General features: G+C 38.6%; 1 protein-coding gene across 1 annotated transcript in view; it reads left to right on the top strand.

Moving 5' to 3' along the window:
- BANK1 (B cell scaffold protein with ankyrin repeats 1) overlaps positions 1–20,966 on the top strand; it is a 163,458-nt gene that overhangs the window by 54,238 nt on the left and 88,254 nt on the right. Inside the window, exons 6-7 of the mRNA XM_063310173.1 lie at positions 7,314–7,437; positions 15,683–15,879. Of these exons, the coding sequence (XP_063166243.1) occupies positions 7,314–7,437; positions 15,683–15,879 (321 nt within the window). The remainder of the gene's footprint in view (positions 1–7,313; positions 7,438–15,682; positions 15,880–20,966) is intronic.

The raw sequence follows: 20,966 nt of genomic DNA, 5'->3' as shown, positions 1-20,966 counted from the left end.
GGGTTGATAGTTCAAGTATTTTTTTCTGATCCAAACATTACCTTATTATCTACAGTGCCTAGTGAAATAAATAATATTAAGCAATAGATTTTTTTCCCCCAAATGTTGGGTATCAGCATGACAGAATGGAAATAATAATACCAGAAGGTTAGTATTTCAGAGCTGTGCATATATGAAGTAGAAAAGTATACTGCCTTGTAAAATGATTTATATTGATTGGATAGTAGATAGATCAAGAATAGATTCATACTAGAGAGTTAGAATGTGGAATATAAGAAACTATGTTCCTCTAACTCTACTATACTCTTTAATCATTCCAGCAGAGCAGTATCAAGTCAGCAGTATAATTCCTCACCACCACTCAACTTTGCAAAATCTCTATGCCAGGATAAGGGATCAATGAAAAATGGATTTAAAATAAATGGCCAATATTGTAATGCAGGAGTAGGCCACAGGTGGCATTCCAGATGTTGACCACATTCTATTAGAATGTTGGGAGTTACAGTGAGCAACATCTGGAGTGCTGCAGATTGCAGATTCCTACAGTATATAAGGCCTTTCTACTAAAAATGGCCAATCAGAAAACTAGAGAAGAAATATAGGAAAAAAGGAGGTAGGAAATGAATAGGAAGAGGAGCCCAAGAAGGAAGAAAAGTGGAATGGTATAAAGGTTTAATAGACAATCCACTGACTGCAACAGGTTGAAAAAACAGAAAGTTAGTAAGAGGCACAATATACCTGTGTGCATCCTCATATACTGAAGGTGTGCAAGTATGTCTAACCTTCAACCCATCATCCAGAGCCACATGCAGCCATAGAGATCCAATAGACTCCCCATCCCTGCTTTATTCAAAACTATTACTAGAATATATATTTTTCTATTTATAACTTTGGAAATGGTGCCCCAAAAAGGGCACCCAATACCCAAAGATCGGGAAATGAAAGCAAGTCCCTTGCAAAGAAAGGGTTACAACCTTCAGGGCAATTTTGTTAAAGGGAAAAGAAGTGCAGGTATGTATGCACCAAAACCATGAAGTTTCTTAAGATTTGGAAATTTGGGACCGATAGCAAGAAGGTTTCTTTAAACATTGCAAAGGGAAACAGTGGAATTGACTGCCCTGTGATATGGCAATTGCCACCAATTTACTCCTTTAGAAAGAAGATTAGACACATTCATGAAAGATAATTTTGTTTCAAAGACAGAAGCAAGATTATTGATCTTATGTCCATGAGCTTTCTTTTAGAGTCAGAACGTTGGACTAGATAGGTCTTTGGTCTGAACGATAGGTCTTTTGTTATATTATTCAGCTTTAAATTATAGTTTCTTTTGAGGACTGCCCACTCTGCTCTTGTTGGTCCTTTGCCATATTATTTTTGTTATATGATGTACCAGGAATCAGTACTGTCATAGCTCGGTGCCCGTAGGATTTATGGATGTCAAAGATGTTCCATTTGTTTCCCTCATATCATGATGGGCAATGATATCATCACATTCCATTATTTCACCCTTGGCCTGACCAGTTTGGAAGCATGTTTATTGCTATTGGTCAGATACATAAGGCATGTTATGATGTTCCTTCTATTGCTTATTTATTAAATAAGTAACCAATTATTAGCTTACTAAAATAAATGCTTCAGGTATAATTTACAATTATTTAATGCTACTAGATTTCCTTGCATAAATGCCATATACACATAAAGTATCATCAGAGTGAACATATGTGCAAATCTCAAAGTCTGTGATATTCAACAGAGAAAACAGACCTGCTCCCTTTATAAATATCCTGTTTGTGCAAGAGAGAGGATTGGCTGTATGGATTTCAGAAGCTAACCAGATTCTGCAACATCTTTTGAGTTACTCTCTGTAAATAAATAAGGAGATGTAATCAGATTATTTATACCTATGTCATCACAACTGTACAGTAAATAAGTTCTTAGCAAGCAGATCTGTTGTTCAAGTATCCACAAGTGAAATCCATAATAAACTAGTAATGAAATCAGATGAACCAATTAGGTTTTTAACACTGAGATGTGTCTGTCATACATAGCCATTTGATCTTGGAAGAGTTTGGCATATTTCCATTCAAATGTCCTATTCTATATTTTAGAAATCCAGCAGAAGAGGACAAAGTCTATAGTGCAAAGGCTTCCTCTTTTGCTGTCATATAATGAGGAAGGAAAATCTGTTTCAGAAAAGGAAAGAAACTGAAATATCATTTGTCCTGCAGTGGCCAGTTTGAGTGCACTTGACATGTCTATATTGTAATTGCGATGCAAGAACAAAAATAATAGCTGTGTTTATAATTCAAACAGTCTCATTTTCCTGTGACAAATCTACCATGTCTGTTGCCTAAGGCATTCTGCTCATAACAAAGGATTAATAAAAAATGATGTATCACATTATTAGCACTTGTTTAAAAGCAGGAGTACAAATGGTCTGTTCAAAAGTACACTGTTATAAAGCAAAAGCAAGATAGAACTTTCGCAGTTTGCTCATCTCATCAAATAATTATTATCTTAATCTGAAACTCTAAATTGAGGACATTACCATTGTCACCATCATCCTTGCTGTACTTTCTGTACATTTGAGAAGAATTTTGAGCTTAAAAGTTCACTAATTAGTGCTGTTGGCAAATCATAACTTGATGCAGAGTATGTACAGGGCAGATTGTTACACAGTTTTCATAGTGAAGATCCCAAAGTCAGCTGTGTAAATTTCCAGTAAACAGGCATGGGTACCTCCCTATTGACTCTGGAGATACTGCCAATTAGAGCAGACACTGCAGGTATAGAAAATAAGTCTGACCTGGCAGCCTCCTATAACTAGCCAGCCCATAATTCTTAGAACTCATACAAAATTTTCCCCAAAGATTTTCTCAAGTTCAAATCATAATCCATGTGATTCAGGGCACACTGTGGCTCTTAGCATGGTCAATTGTTCCCAGCTGCAGGGAGCTTGGAAATAATCATTTCCTGGGCCTGGGATGTCCACCTTGGTGAAAATTGGTTTATACCACTGGGTCTAAATGAGGGCCATGCTGTCAAAGTCCTCTTACTCAAGATATTCTTCAGATGACCACCTGGCATCCTTTCCTTCACTTTTTTAAAAATATATTCAGATATAGGCCTGTACACAGTTTCAGATTCCCATTTTATTATTTTCCTTCAAAATATATTATTCTTTTCAGGAAAAAAAATAAAATAAAATGTATGGCTGTTAAAATGGCCCACCTTATATGATAATTAAAGACAAATTCCAAAATGACCTAGCTGACACAATTAAATATATGCAGTAAGGACAAACTCAGTTATTCTGGAAAAGTGTATTACTTGGGTTCCATGGCTCATGGAACACAATCAACTAACGTCAGTCTACTAAGACAGAATTACTGGTGTTTGTTCATGGTATAAAATAATGTTCAAAATATGGCTGACTTTCAGATGCTTGAACCTTAAAGGATTTTTTGTCCCCCTAAAGATGAGGGACGCGGTGGCGCTGCGGGTTAAACCGCTGAGCTGTCGATCGGAAGGTCGGCGGTTCGAAACCGCGCGGCGGGGTGAGCTCCCGTTGCTCGTCCCAGCTTCTGCACACCAAGCAGTTCGAAAACATGCAAATGTGAGTAGATTAATTGGTACCGCTTCGGCGGGAAGGTAACGGCGTTCCGTGAGTCATGCTGGCCACATGACCCGGAAGTGTCCTATGGACAACGCCGGCTCCAAGGCTTTGAAACGGAGATGAGCACCGCCCCCTAGAGTCGGACACGACTGGACTTTACATCAAGGGAAACCTTTACCTTTACCTTAAAGATGAGGACAGATTATAAGCTTTTAAAATAAATAAATATTGCTTCTGTATTTTTGCTAAATGTAAGATTTTATAGTGTATTCTTGTTTATGTTCTTGTAGGGCTTTCTGGTGTAAAGGCACTAGAAGATAGGTTATAATTTTCTGAATAAATACAAAAGTACTGTAGTGGCAAGCTCTCAGAAAGAAGTTTCCAGTGAGACCAATTAACTAATTAGTATTATTTATCACAATATTACTAGCCTGTTTTCATGGGAGACTGCATGTCATTATGTCAGAACAATGAAATGTGAGATAACAATAAAAAGGCAGCAAATAACAACATTGTATGAATAACAATAAAATGACAGGAACCATTAAACTGTTAACATTCATTAAAAGCAAAAATAAAACTGTTTTTACTGAGCACTAAATAAATGAAGCTATGTGCCATGAAAATAGAAAATGTATGTACAAGTAAGGGACTCAGATGAGATGTTCCTGATGGCCATTCCCTTCATCTCAGAAATTGATAAAGGAATAGACTGATGTTTGAACGAGACGGGCATCTTCTTCAGATCACATATTGACTGATTCATCGATTGATTGATTTTATGCTATCAAGTCACTCTCAACTCTTAGAGACCACATAGATCAGTTTTCTCTATGACCACATAGTAACTGAGGACTTTCAACTGCAGTGAATTTCAATATATGTCAGCAGTGTTGTATCGACGAAAAGAGATAACATCCTGATGCCCAAAAGATCTGAAAATACTCAAAACAATCTAGCTCAGTCTTGAAGTGTGTTTTATATTAGATTCAGAAAACTGTGAGACAGAAAGTCTGATCATCTGGAATTGCCATCTGATAACAGGGGCTACAAAATGGAGCCTCCACTGGCAACTTACACTGTTTCACTTATTCAGCTGTCTACTGAATATGTAGGTATTTGCATGCAGTTTCCCAAAAATGCATATCTTTGAGCTGAGGAATGCCTGGTGTGGGATGGGAGCAAACACTGGAAAATTACATTCATGCACAGCAGATCCTATTTTGCTGTATCACTCAATGTATTTGAAAACTTCCATGGTGTATTTCCCAGTAGCCCTGGGTGAATAACTGAGGCTTCAAGAGAATGTATGCCTAAAGTGAGTTCATGACAAAAGAAAGATTCAGAATGCAGATCTCCTATCCTTGTAGTTCAGTCTCTTAGTTTATTTTGCCACACCAGTGTTTAAACATGCCTTATTGATTATTCATTTCTGTTTTTGAAATTAAAGTACTCATATTGCTCAGGTGAATATCTCTGTGGTTTAATTATCATTTTTGTTCTATGACTAAGTCCCATATGAATGTGCTTCTGAGAAAGTATGAAAAGAAAAGGTGTGTAAATAAACTGAAAGGCAGAAAATCTTGCAAACCAGAAATGATATACTGGACAACTAAAAGGCACTAATAGCAGCAATCAACTAGGAAGGCAAAAGTGGAAACCCCATGAGGGCACAGAAGAGCTTAAGAGGTGTCCTGCCAGATCAAATTCAGAGCATATGTCTCCTGAATTTTAGCACAAATCATTCCAAACCTGCCTTAGCATATCCATGCCATTCCAAGTACACCCAACTTGGTGGCCCAATCTCTCACTGAGAGAGCAGCGTCTATGCTCTGGTACCAGAGAGTTACCTAGACCCTCTAGAGCAACATTTCTCAAACTTGGTGACTTTAAGATGTGTGGACTTCAACTCCCAGAATGTTGCATGGCTGGCTGGGGAATTCTGGGAGTAAGTCTACACATCTTAAAATTGGCAAGTTTGAGAAACACTGCTCTAGAGAAAAGCAAATCAGCTGCACAGCTTTCTCCACTCAGGAATGAGAGAGAAGTGGATGTGACTGGCCAATTTTCCTGAATCAACACTCCAATCATGCTTCAAGGCCAGGAAAAACAATACCAGCTTCTCTGGCATTGGCCAAAAGCCAGGGTTGTCCTGTTTTCTAATATGCCATTACCAGATGGCAATTTGCATTGTGCAAGCACAAAATGTGTCGTGAACAACAGACATGGTGCTTGTCTTCTTGTGTGATAGACCGCCCTGTTCTTGATGGATGGAAAGCTGACAACAAATAGGATGTAAAGGCAAGATAACACCCCTGCAGTTACCAAACCAAATAATACCTTAAGGCAATGTTGTGCTAGCAAACTGTACCCTGAAATGCTGGCTGGTGACTTCTCAAATGTTTCCTTCCTCTGAAAGAGGCTTCTGTGTGTTTTTTTTAATAAACTTATTCCCAGGATTGTAGGTGTTTTGAATTTAATTTTGAGAACTAGTGAAAATCTAAGTGCTACTGTTAATGGTTTCTATTATTCACCTTTCCACCAATCTAAAACTTCCCTGGCTGCCCACACTTGCCAGCAAAGATGTCTTTGGTTAAAAAAGAAAGAAAGATAGCAACCGCAATGATGCAACTGAAGCTACACCCATTTTTATGTATGTCACGATACATATAAAAAAGGGATGGGTCTTTGAGTGGTTATGGCCACCACTGTTACTTTTGCAACCCCCTCCCTGCAAACACCCCTGCTTCCCACAGTGAAAAATTGAAGTGACATCTTACTGTGGGATTTATTGGAAATGCAACACCTCAGAATCTGCAGGGTTCTTGGGAGGCACTGGTGCCATGAAATTCATACGTATCTTGGACTCCTCTTTACTAAATAATTGCAAGGCCACCACACTTCACCCAAAGGAATTTCTCCAAAATTCTCTTCTCTGAAATAAATTTCAAAAGCAATGTGTTTTTCAATAAATCAAATAAGATCTGGTAGGAAAAGGGCATATTATTTCTTTTCTGTGTGGCACTATCCTGAGATATCTTGCCTCTAAGCCCCAAAATCACATTTACCTTTCAGAGTCAATCTGCAACAGCAGATAACCTTAGTGTACAAGAATTTTATCGGGTAATATTTGTATCCATGGCGGCAGTCATAACACTGGAGGCATTGCTGCTCACTTTGAAAATATATAGCCCGCTATCATCTTCGGAAACAGACTTTGCAGGATTTTTTCAACCTGCTCTACCTGAGTTCTTCGAGGCAGGAAAAGAAGCAGGAGTCTATTCCAATTCCAATACTGGGGGGCTGTTCAAGAGTAGCCCACTTGCGTGAGCCTTGTAAGTTCCATTAACAGAGGCTCACCCAGGAGACTGCAGCTGCTGCCTCTGTTATCTTGAGGCTGTCCTTCAATTACTTTTCAGGAATTGCCTTTCTCCAGGAAATAGTTGTCACTACAACCTTCCACTGATCTTCTAGAAGATTAGTGATCTTCTATGCCCTTAAACCAATCTGAGAAATTACCCTTCTTACCAGACCACCAGCAACTGTCTTAAAAACTAATGGTTGTTTCCAGCTTCAGTGGTGCACGATATTCCCACGTGAGCTTGCATTTATTTTGCTTTTTGTTTTTGGCAGGACAAATCTGTATGCCCTCAGGTTATTCTTCTTTGTTTTCCTTGCCCCTACCTCACCCCCACAGGCTTTCAAGTTTTCATCAGCAGAGAAAATGGATAACATTCTCACACTCTTGCTGAAAAGTTCAATCATTTCTCATGATTTTAGCAGTTTTCCAAATGAAGTCACGGATCATGACCGGGAAACGGGTATGTACTGTTTATTATCCTTTGTCTGGTCTGTTTACTGAGAAGGTTCATACCAGGGTCATTTTTCATATACTGTCTGCTAATGATAATACTTTGGGAAAATTCCAAGTTTTACAAATGTGCCAAACCCCCCGAATTAAAAAGGAGACTGTGTTCATAATTTATTATTGTTTATTATTGATTAATAATTGTTTCATCAATATTATTTGACTGGCATGATATTAATTTCTATATCATTGTTACATTATTACTGTGGATGTTTTAATTGTTGGTTGATTATTCTGTATAAGGGGGAGTCTTAATTGTTGATTTATGACTGTAAACTTTCATAATCCTTGAAAGATTTGAAAAGATGTAAACAGAACAAATAAATAGATTGAGACTGCCCAGGCCCAAGATATTGGGGGAAAAAAATAGAAAAGGAGAAGTGGAATGAAGAATTATATGTAATGGGGTGTACTAGAAATGTGTTTCACTGGCTAGCTGACCACTTGTAACATTAAACAGAAGCCCCTCAAAATGCAATATATTTTTGAAGATTTCACTGGTAAAATAAAAGAATCTTTGTTGGTTTCAAATAAGGCAATGAAATTATAGTCAACTCACATTTACCTTTTAAGAAGCAAAGCACTTTTTTCCTTACCACAACAATCGCCCTCGGAGAAATTCAGAAAATCTGAATATACCTATGGGAGTAGGATAAGAAATAGCTAATGGCCTGTCCGCTTTTCTTCCACTGTAGCGCCTCTTCAGCTACAGTATTTAAGGAATGCTAACAATCATTCCAGAGGTGGTAAACTGCCTTCAAGACTAGTAGCCATGAATAGGCCAATCTTCCATGAATTTTACCGGTCTCCTTTAAACCGTCTACATCGGTGGCCTTCACCACATCTGATAGCAATGGAATCCCATAGCTGAACTATGTGTCATCTAAAGAAGTAGTTACTTTGATTGGTCCTGAATCTGCCTATATTTAGTTTTAAAGGATGACCTGAGTACTAACACTGTGGGAGAGGAAAAACGTTTCTGTCTCCATATTTTTTATTCCATACATTATTTTATGCAGTTTTATCATGTCTCCTATTTTCTGTCTTCACTCCAAACTAAAACACTGCAGATATTCTAGTCTTTCTTCATAAGGGAGCTGCTCTAATGCTGGTAATAATTTTGGATCCACTTTTTACAACAGCTTCACAGTGGGTTGGCATTTTCATTGACCTCTCCTCCATGATTCCAAGATCCCTTTGCTGATTATTCACCGATAGCTTAGATCCCACTAACATACATCTGGATGAAGGTGGATGTAGGTGCAGGCCAGGGTGCATCACTTTTCATCTGCTTCCACTGAATTGCATTCAAAGGTAATGAGCAAATGTGGTATCATGTCAGCTGGCATTATCTGCCCCCAGCAGACTTCTGAAAAAGCCAAGGAAAGAAGAAAACAAAGGTTTCATTTGGTCCTGAACAGATCCCCTCTGTCAAACCTTAGAGCAGTGTTTCTCAACCTTGGCAACTTAAAGATGTGTGGACTTCAACTCCCAGAATTCCCCAGCCAGCAACACTGCCTTAGAGCCACAGAGGAGGAAAGCAAAGTAAGATCCCCAATGAGATTTATTTAAAATACTTTCCTAGGGGCTCCTTTTTCTGAAATTATTAATTGAAACACAATTACTGCATACCCATGAGCCCAAGCAGAGATACAGGTTTTCCTTGTCGGTATCAGGTAGTACACCAGTTCTGGTCCCCCTGCCTTTTCTCTTCTTCCAAAGGGTGAGAAAAGAGGACAGGAACACTGTGAACATATTCACCCTGTGCTTCTCCAAATTACAGTGTTTATTGCTTTGAGCTAGATAATTTGTGCAGGTTTCCAGTAGATAAAGTGGCTTTGGCTTAACAAACGATTTATACACCGTGCTACGCAGACAATTCCAAACAGGTTTTTTGGAGTCTCTCATCTGTTTCACTCCCTCCCTCCCTGACTCACACAATGTCTCTTGGTACTTTTACCACTGAGGTCCCTCGTAGCCTGGAAGAGGGGGGAATAAGCCAAGGGGAAAGTTTCCGGGCTTGTTGGATTCCAGCCCCTTTGACAGGCCATCCTTCGAAAGCACCACCAACCAGCCTGCTCAGCAGATCTATCCCTTGGTGCTGCTTGTTCTCATGGGGTCTGCACCTGCAGGTTCCTCCTCCACCTCTTCGTTGATGTACACAAGATCTCCAGGCTGTATCATACAAAAACAATTCCAGGAATGTCCCATAACCCCCTCCCTCTTTGCTTGACATTTCTGCCTTTTTTGTATTTTCAGATGCGATTGCAACCAGGTGTTTTCATTAGGCATGAAGCTTCTCAGTATCTATGTGGCAGGGAGTCTGATTTTGGCACACAAGGAAAAAAAGATTGAGATTATCAGGGTTGCCCTGATGATCAGTTTAGACATGAAAGCTGGCTGGGTGAACTTGGGCCAGTCATTGTCTCTCTCTCTCTGGAAAATAGGAGGAGGAGGGAGTTATGGTATGTTCCCTGCTTTGAGTTATTTATAAAAAAATAATAAAGGCAGGATTTAAAAAAACTTACTCTGCCACACCCTTTTTCTCCAAAATGCCTGTAGAAAATTCCTTCTATTCTAGAGGAGGAGGAGGAGGAGGAGGATAAAGCACAAAGGAGCTGGAATCACATACTTTGGTTTCCATCCTGCCTGCTAAAATTACATCTGAAACTGGATGTTTCAAATCTCAGCCTTGTACTCAACTTCTTGGACAAATTAGTGGCCCTTTGTTAGTAGGCCATTCCTCTATGACACAATGGTGTTTCAAACATCTAAAAATGACCACAGGTCCAAATAAATTGAATATCTCCTACGAATTATTGTACATTTCATTCCATTCAGATTCATAGCAGGCATAATCTGGGACCACTGTTTTCATAGCGGTGACTCTTCCCTCCATGGGTTGACTCTCCATTGTCTTTGCCCTCATCTGTGTTTATTACTCAGGAGCAGCAGTTAATCCATACATGTACTGTAGATGTAGTTATCACCATGAATTAAGGTCAGCCCTGCCATTAAGTAGAGTGAAGCAATCACCTCGGGCATAAGCAATGGGAAGCATCAGAAGCCTCAATGTTCCTCTTGAACCATCCTCTTTGGCCCAAGATGCATTTCAGCAGTTCTGCAGTTCAGTACAAATTCAGACTGTAAATTCTTCTCTGGGCCCAGTAAACATAGACAAAGAGATAAAGGTAAAGCTGTGACAATATTCTCTGAAACATTATGCGCAGATGTTTCATGCTGGGTTCTTATCCAATTCACCTAGACTGTAAAAGACTACAACGTGCAAGGTACCTCATGCTGTGGCGAACTGTGTTTTTACTGTGATAATTGCTGTTCATGCATTCAGATTTCCCCTGTTGATACTGAAAATGTGGGTATACAGGTCAAGAGTTGTAATTAACAGTAATTACAGTGGGCTCTAAGCAAGGTGGTGATGATGGGGAATAAAGGCTATCTGTTCAGGAAGTGATCCTAGCAGAAAAATGTTCATTCCATTTAATAAGTAAAATATACATGTTGGTTCTCAGTCAACAAAGAAAATAATGGACATATCTGGCTTTGTAAGGTAAGTTTAGAAATCTGGGGAAATCTGGTGCTACCACTAAGAAAAATATAATACACAGACACCATGTCATATAACATATAAGCAAGTGTCCAAATTGCTGCAAGGCCACAGCTTCTGGAAAATTCTGGGCCTCTTTCCCAAGAGTCCTCCTCCACAGGGTGGCCCTCAGGCAATTAAAGAGAGCTCAGATGATGTCAGACAAGTACATTCCATTGTTCCTGTGACTCTGTGTTTAGACCCAGGCCAAGAAGTACAATTCTCTGCCTTTATAGACTCAGGGCTGACCTCCAATTTCATAGATGAGACTGCAGTACAAAAGTTTAATTTATCCACTAGGACACTAGAGAGCCCAATGTTGGTGGAAACAATAGATGGACAGCTACTTTGAGCTGGGCCACTGTTATGAAACATTACTTCCTTGCAACTAACAATAGACTACAAGATCACACAGAATTCTTGCCACTCTGTGTGACTGTTTCCTTACAGATTGCTATTATGCTGGAAATGATTGGTGTTAGCCCCTCAAGATAGATCAGACTAAGAATTTCATGGATCATTAAGTCAGGACTACTTTTATGGTAAGCCCTTGGCGAAAACTGAGGAAAGGCTTGTCTGACACATTTACTTACTTTACATTCCTGCCTTAGATGCAGGCCTTTTTTATCTGAATGTTGTCATGAGCAGGTCTTCCTCCTGTCCCTCAAGGCTACTCCCTCTTCTCACTACAATTGGCTGCAGTTACATAAGCCAGATGTGCATTGGCAGCAAGGAACAATTTCTGTTCCATCACCAAGCTATCAACAGCACTGGTTAAATGCTTTTCACTCTCCAGTCTGGTTCAGCACAGTCACTCTCCTGCCTTGCCAGAGAAATACTCAAACTTTGAAGATGTTCTTTGGAGAAGAGGCATCTGCACTGTGTGTGACTCTATGTGTGCCAGGAGCCCAAATTTCTGTGAAGAGATGGTACCCAATGTTTACTTGAGACTTAACCATCTTGAAAGGATTTCTGGATGATGGTTTAAAGAAAGGTTTTATTTACCCTTCTAAATCTCCAGCATGCGCACTTACATTTTTCATCCCTAAAGGAGATAGCAACTCTGTTCTTACAGTTCACAACTATAGGTTTCTTAACCAGCTGGCAGTTAGAGACCACTACTCACTGCTGCTTATTTTAGATCCCCTAGACCAGGGTTCCTCAACCTTGGCAAAGCTGGCTGGGGAATTCTGGGAGTTGAAGTCCGCACAGCTTAGAGTTGCCAAGGTTAAGGAACCCTGCCCTAGACCACCTACAAAAGCCATGCCATGCACTTTTACAAAGTTGGCCTTTGAGAAGCGCTTACAATTTGATCAGAATGAAAGTGGAACAGGAATGTTTGACTATATTTGATACCAGATATAGGAAATTTGAGTACATGTAGACCTTGCTTAATGACTGCTCTGTTCAGCAACCATTCAAAGTTATGACAATACTGAAAAAGAGAACTTTACCAAGTTCTCACATTTACAACCAGCACAGCATCCTACTGCCATGTGATTTCCATTTTGCATTTCACAGCCAGCTTCAGACAAGCAGAATCAATGGAGAAGCCGGCAATAAAATCGCAAGTCACAGTCATGTGATGTCTCACTTAATGACCGCAGCGGAAGTGACATCATAAATCTGGCATGGTCAAGTGATGCTTTGCCTAATGACCATGTTGCTTAGCAATGGAGTTGCTGCTCCCAATTGTGGTTGTTAAGCAAGGACTACCTGTACACCATGATGCCTTTTGGCTTGGTTAATTGCAGGGCAGTCTTCATCATGATTTTTTTTTTTTTACATTCTAGACAAATATGTAGTGGTGTATTTGTATGATATACTGATTTTTTGGGAGGACCCTTCCTTGCATGCAGCTTATGTCAGAAACACAGAGACACTGTGAACACAAACTTTTTGCTAAATTGGAGAAATGAGCATTCGATCTACCCCATCTGGGTTACAGGATCTCTACTGAAGGCATTCAAAGGGACCTGGGAAAAGTACAATCCATTCTTTCATGGCAACCACCCTGAAATGTGAAGGATGTGCAGCATTTTCTGCAATTTGCCAATTTCTATAGAAAGTTCATCCGCATTTTGCAGACTGCACCAGGCCACTGTCTCAATTCCTAAAGTAAATATGGTCTACTCAAGAACAGACAGCATTCCAGGAATTGAAAAACCTTTCCACTTCACAGCAACTGCATGAAGATTCCATGTGCAAAGTCATGGTGCAGACCAATGCTTCAGATGTAGCAGTTGTAGAAGTTCTTCTCCAAGAAAAGAAAGAAGGGAGGACGTATCTCCTGCCATGTGCATTTATTCCAAGTTGCTTTTATCATCAGAACAGAACTATAACATCTTCAATAAGGAGTTTCTTGTGGTAAAATCAATATTCCAACAATGGAGACATTTCCTGGAAAGTACTGCCCGTCTAGTACAGGTATACAGAGAGTGTGAAGAGTTGTAATGTTATGTGGGAATGACCATGGGAGACAGACTAGTCAATGGTCAGATAAAAGGCAGCTGAGCCCACAGAAGGAATCACAGTGTGGAAAACATCTCAGAAGGGACCCTCTCTAGTTTACTGGACTGTAAAGACAAGTGGGGAGAGATGTACTTTCAGACTTCCAAGATACTGTTAATATAACCTTACAGTAAATATAGAGCTATTACTTCTGGATGTGCTTCTTGTCTGATCTATCTCACAAGGCTGGGAGAAGTAGAAGCAATTCTGGACTCAAGACACAAGAGGAAATGATTTGCTGGAAGGCCTATCCAGAATCAGAGAGTTCATGGGAAAGAGCAACAGACATCCATGCCTCACACTTAATACACCAGTTTCATTTACAATTTCCAGGAAAACCCTGTGATCTGCCAGTACCACACAGTGACTGTGGGTCCTAGAATTAAGAGAACTCTTAATTTCCCAGTAAGGGACACTCACCAGACCAAATTGATATGCAGCTTATTGTTCAGCTTATTGCTTTGCTCTTGGCAGCTGAAAGCAAGATACTCACAAAGTCTTAGTTAACCAGATTTATTAAGAAAAAAAAGGATTGGGTGGCAGAAATCTTGACAAATGGATGCTTTCACTTTAATGCCCTATTTATCTCTAAATTTCCTGGGGTGAGGACTTCTTAATTCTCTTGCAAACAGCAATTTGATGGACAGGGTAAGTGGCTAACTACTGTATTTTGTTGTCCTGATGTCCCATGTATGGTTAGCTCCCATGTTTGGTTAGCTTCTGGAGGAACTGGAGTGCAGAACTAGAGAGAATTTGGTCAAATATAGCGCAGTTCTTATTTCTTCATATTACCATACTATTGTTATTACATTGTGCAGTTATGCCTTGTCTTTAAAAATGGTTCATCCTAATGATGCTGAGGAAGAACTCTGTGTTTTATCTAGTAATGTTGCTCCAGCTGATAACAATATGTGCCTTGTAATGAACAATTGGTTTTGGTTTACTTTTTTCACAAGCACCTCAAGTGACAAAAGGAACAATCTCAGTTCTTGACCTGCTATTTCACAACAGTGTTTAACAGCCCCATCCTCACATGCATAGTGCCTATTACAGTAGCCTTAAAATGGTCCATGCACCTAGCAAACTGATACTCTTCACACATTTTAACTGTAGGTGTAACTCTATGCCATTGAAAGAAGCTATTATCTATTCAATTACCACAGCATATCTTTATAGAATGTTGTTTAACTTAGCAACAAAGGACAAATGTGCAATTAAAATCCATGGATCATAAATATATATTGGGCTTCTGTGTGCTGTCTGTATATATTTTCCCTTATTTTTATTACAGACACACCATTACTTCTGTGTGCTGTCTGTATATATTTTCCCTTATTTTTATTACAGACACACCATTACTTCTCAGTTGTATTAAGCTGTAAATATAGTTCCAAGAACATGGTAGTACCTGTTCAAAAAATTATTAATTTGAAAGGAATGGTAACCACATATGAAAGAACATATATAATCTGACATGCCCTGGGCATATGCCCAATAAAGTGGTCTTGTGTCCAATTTTACAGAAGATAGTCTTGTATTTGAAGGGCTGTCCAACGGAAGTTAAAAAATAAGGCCCACCAGAGCAAGGAGGCAGGGCATTTTGCAGATCCCATCGATTAGAGAGGTACATCTGGTGGGACCAAGAAAAAGGGCCTTCTCTGTGGTGGCTCCCTCCCTATGGAATCTTATCCCTTGGAGATAAGATTGTCCCTCACTTGGATGATTTTCCATAAGGCCCTGAAGATATGGTTCTGTCAGTGGGCCTGGGGACTCCAGGCTGATACAGAGCCAATTAAATAGCTAGTCTAGAGTTTGTTTCCTCCACCAGATGTTTTATTGGTTTTTACACAATGTATGGGTTGGGAGGCCATATAACTTTGTTAAATAAATAAATAAATAAATAAATAAGGAGAATGGAAGACTTGAAGTTGATAGCAATACTTAGCAATGGAATATTAGGTCTTTTTAGTTCATTGGCCACCATGCTACATGACTCTTTCATGTATACACCCATTTCCTTGTGTTCTAAAGGAATTATGTAATATTTTGTGATATACATGCATGTGTTTGTTTCTCAATACAGATTCACAGCTGGAGGAACTTCCCACTCTACTCCATTGTGCAGCTAAATTTGGATTAAAGAAGCTTGCTGTATTCCTCCTCCAAGATCCCAAGGCCACTTGGGCTTGTAGAATTACTAACAAGTATGGAGAAAGCCCAGTTCATGTTGCAGAAAAGTATGGCCAGAAGGAGATTTGGAAGGTCCTTAAAGAATTGCCAGTAAGTATCTGTTATTACCCATGGAAACTACAGCCATAACATGCTATGAAATAAATGTGAATACTAGTTCCATTTTGAGAACCCTCACTGTTGTAAAACATCCAGATAAATACTGTATGTGAACAGACAAGTTTGTGAATATTATGATCAGATTTATGGAAAAAAATTACACACACAGGCTATAAACATTAATGCTAATGATGCATAGTAAATTATTTGTTTCATAATAATTTGCTCTCTTTGCTTTTTGAATGAGAAAAGTACATAATTATAGAGAATGAAACACATATCATATGACCAACCATTATTTAGATTCTTTTTGCATCAATTGCATATTTGTTTTTGCAAATTTAGTATTCTAAAAAAATGTGTGGTATATTCTGACATATTTTAAAGTGTGATGGGGTGGGTTCGTGGGTGTTGTCTTGTTTTATATCACCAAATCTATCCAAAGCAACACAGGAGGAAGGCAACGAAGAGATTAATATGCTTGCGTTCCTGAGTTTTTCCAGGTTGATGGGAATTAAATACAAATAAATTAACTCTACAGCTGCCACATTAACTCCAAAGGGGAGAGGAGAGGAGAGGAGAGGAGAGGAGAGGAGAGGAGAGGAGAGGAGAGGAGAGGAGAGGAGAGGAGAGGAGAGGGAGGAAAAATAGAAGCTGACATATTACCATGCATATTAAACTACATCCTGCAGTTGGTTCAACATAGAGTATAGATAAGCTTGTTTGATGTATCTGTGTCTATATAGCAATGAAAGAGAATTTTAATTCTAAAAGTTGAAGTTGAAAATAACCCTGTAAAGGGCAATTTTTCAGCTGAACCTCCATCATTTGTGGATACGTCTTTTTCACCAAAGAGATATCCAACAAACACTAGAGAAAGTTATATAAGGAAAAATAATTTATTATTTGTGTAGAGGGAAAAGCATATATTGGGGTAGTCATGGAGGTAGCATAGAGAAATACACAACTTGTGAACTTGCAGTAACATACAGAGGAAATCAGTCCGTGACAGTAGCCGTGAAACCCTTACTTTTCAGAAATATTCTTTCTGCCCAAAACTTCAAGTAAAAATTCTTCTCCAGATAATTTTCAGCTCAGAAACAGGCTTAATTTTTTTAAAAATGTGTTCCTTCCCTTAGTTCATATGCTTAAAATAATTATAGTTCTTTCTCTTCATAGTATTCATCCTGGGTTGCCAAGAAAACGGGGAGGTGGACATTTAGCTGGATTTTTTTACTTTGGAGCTACAGTATTTGCCAGAATAATTAGACTAAAAGGTAGAAATATGTGCAACTGCCAGAATGATTTGCAGTAAAGCTGGAAGATTTTAACTCAAAATCTTGTTGTGGCATTTTTATTTACTTTAAATTCTGTACCATTGCACTTTTTCACCCAAACCATTTCAAGCAATGCTCTTGTATGAGGCATGAACCAACCTTCTCAGAAAGGGGGAGGGTATGAGAAGGCCCAAAGAAGAGAATAAAAAGTTCCCACCCAACCCTTCTTTGGTACTTTGCTACCACTGCTAATTTTACATTACAGGCCATGGCAAAGAATTCTGGTAACCATATTTTTTTAATCCAAAAGTCAGTTAATCCATTGTGACATAGTGATAATAAGATGGCACTTGCTGGAAGTGCCATCTCACTAACCACCCAGCAGTCTCATTTTGCTTGCATTCCATATTCCAAAAGAGGAATAGCTCTATTCCAACCTCTCTCTTTTTTATTTTATTTTTTAAATTATTAAATTTCAGAAAAAGATAAAAGTTACATAAAAACAAAAAACTATAAAAAAAAACCTTAAAAAGTATGAAAACACAAGAGAATTTTTAAAAAATAGATTACAAAAAGAAGTGACTTCCGACTTTAAACATCAAGAATATACAGCAATTTTCCATAATCAATCCCTTACTCTATATTAAAACAAAATCACATTATTTCTATAAGTCAACCCCTTAGCATATTATAAAAATCACTAAATACCACTGCTCCCTCCCCCATATTAAAAGAAAAGAAAAAGTATAAATCACCTAATCAACTTCCCCCACCAAAATAACAGTTACTTAATTATTCCCTTCCTACTACTATTCTATACATTCCTGTCTACTGTAATAAAGATCAAAAATAAAAAAAGCATGTAAATTGTCTGCCATTATAATTAATACAAGAAACATGAATATTATTTTTTTAAAATGCCTTAATAATCTTAATCCCAATCATTAACGATAAGTAAAATCATCCAAAGCCAAAAGACCATCCAGATAAACATTTTAGCCCCTTAACCCACTTCAAAATAGACCAAAACATTTACATATCCCCATAATAAACACAGAGCTATTTTCTTAAAGAAATCAAACAGCCCAACTGCTCCACTCACAAACACAGACTTTTCTTCAAAAAACCTCCCACACATAATAATCCCTTTTTTCCATAGCATTCCATCAGAAAATCAAATTCACTCATGTCTTGCAGCTCAATTCCTCCATGAAACATCTTCAATTCAGCACTGTCAATTTCATCCGACATTTAAACAGAAGCCCCAATCTTGCTTTTAGAAGAGACATTTCCATTGCTGTTAAATTCTTCAATTTCATCCACAGTATCCTCAACCAGATGGTGCGTTTTAGACCACATATTTTCCACAATGCTCTGAATGTCTTGCATAATAACTTGGCAGGAATCAGAAAAAAAATTGCTTAATATCTGCTTTAATATCTTGATGGAAGTCAGAGAGAGCCTGGTGAAAATCATCCATGTCTTGCACAGTAAATTATGGCACTCCCAGGTACTTAACCAGCAAAAGTAAAAGGTAATGGAAAATTTCCAAACTGAGTTAAGATAACTCCCCAGAGAAAGTAGAGGTAGGAAAGTGAAAGTTCAGAATGGCAGATTCAACGTGTAGGAAAAAAGCTAAATTCTTCAAAATTAGCACAAAAATAATAACAGGGAGATGATAATATACTCTCAAGCCTCCTTAGTACTGGATGGAAAGCAAAACTCCAAACCTTAAAAAGATTTTTTTTTAAAAAAATCAATCACAAAAATAACTATAAGTACCAAAGAGATTGTTTCTCCTTAATGTAGAAAGCCTCTCTTAGGGTACAAACACTTTAAAAAAAATAATAAATTGGGTGCTTTAGAAATGGAGTGGCTGGACTTAATGTCCCTTTAAGGCTGAAGCGTGGCTTGAAAATGGTGACATCCCAGCCTCCCAGTGAAATCTTACCCATCAATCGCGAATGCTGTTTAGATTCTCCTGGCTGCAGTTCGTCATATGGGGGACAAATGGGTCAATTTTGAGCATTTTCCTTGATCCAGAAAAACACTCCTGGGCTTCAGGAGAAACCAGCCTGAGCTCAAAAAAGCTACCATGATGTCAGTTCTGCCTGCGGAGCTCATGGGCGCAGCTGTTCAGTCCGCCATGTTTCCACCGTAAGTCCCATTCCAACCTCTCTTAAATGGGATATTAATTGAAAGATATCATTGCTGCAACATGGCTACTCCTTAGTTCCAGAGCCATGAACTGCAGCATAAAAAGAACTTCAAAAAGTGGTAAGTGGAAGGGTTGGGCCAAGGATGATCAAGTGTCATAGGTTAATAGAAAATAGCTACAAAACCAGCAAGTAATTCAGCACAAGGGTTTAGAAGTGGAAATCTAGTCTGGATGAGGTATCAAAGGCATATGCAACAGTGGACAATTCTGATACTGATAATATAATACACTGATCAAAATAATACTTTTGATTTGTCATGGGGCACCTGAGTCTCCCCCTACCCCATAAACTTATCATTTATCTGTGTTCTTCACAAACACTGGACAAAGTATATGAAAATCAATGTATATAAATCAACTCAAATATATAACTCCAGGATATAAAATCAAATTAGATTTGCAGATCCTCCTCCATGGGAAATTAGAATGTATTATTATGTTGGAATTCACCACCTGGAAAAATAGCTGATCTGTGTCATCTTCCTTAGCTCATTAAAGATTGCAAAATGCTTTCTTTTCACCATACTAATATAATGGGTAGGAATATGGAGAAGTAGTTTTTCTTTCCATATGACCTTGAGCCCAACAAATAAGGTTAAGCAGGTTCAGCTTAACCTGCTTCCAAGAGTTTTCCAAGAATTTTAAAGCAGATCCTCGGGTAGAACTTACATAAAATGAACATCAGGGTTCACTTTTTCTACTATGAAATAGATCAAGAATATACAAAACATACAATTTCTCCAAAGTCACACAAAAAAATGGCAGGGCAGAAAGGCTACCTCATAAAGAAGCAGAATACTGTGAAGATGTTACTGTTGAACAGAGAACAAGGAGACTCGGGTTCAAATTTCCATTCAGTCATGAAGTTCATTGGATAACTATCTGTCCCTCCAGCTTTGAATGATTTTCTTATGGGGACAAGTTAAGAGGAAGTCATGATGAATTATGTATGCCACACTGAGGTCCCAGATCTGAACACACAATCACTGGTCTGAGGGCTGCACCTGCCTTTAGATGTCGTGTTAGGGGCAGCACTACAGAAATAAAAATCCCTTAAAAAGATTTTAAAAGTAGATGTGGAACAAAAATAAATCCTGTTTATTTAGTGACATTAATACACACTCTTACAGGAATCTCCACCATCTTGCATCTCAGTTGAGTCCCAAGTTTAAAATAAATTAAGAAGTACATGAGCAAAACAAAGGCCCATTTTTAATGTATACACACACACACACACCTCATATAAAGAGAAGGCACTAGGATGAAACAGGCAGCATTGGGATGGTAGTTATGAGTGGAAGACAACAGAAACTGGGAGGAAAAGGGGGCTACACTTGACTGCCTGGTAGACCAAATGTGGTTCCTGAACTGCAAGTTGTCCTAGAAAAATGGTAGGATGTAATATAACAGTGCACCAACAGTAGCAGCAGTAGCAGTAGCATCAATCTCCAAGCTCTGGACATTCCAGATCCTTCTCCAGTTGCCATCCAATTGCCGTCCAGAGCCTAGTCCTGTATAATTCAAAGCCATCTTTTCCTTCATCTTCAAACACTGTCCATCTTCTTCCTCTGTCACAGTTCTCT

Source organism: Candoia aspera, chromosome 8 (genome assembly GCF_035149785.1).
Source record: "Candoia aspera isolate rCanAsp1 chromosome 8, rCanAsp1.hap2, whole genome shotgun sequence".
Taxonomy (NCBI): domain Eukaryota; kingdom Metazoa; phylum Chordata; class Lepidosauria; order Squamata; family Boidae; genus Candoia; species Candoia aspera.
This window is presented reverse-complemented; position numbering and strand designations above follow the sequence as displayed.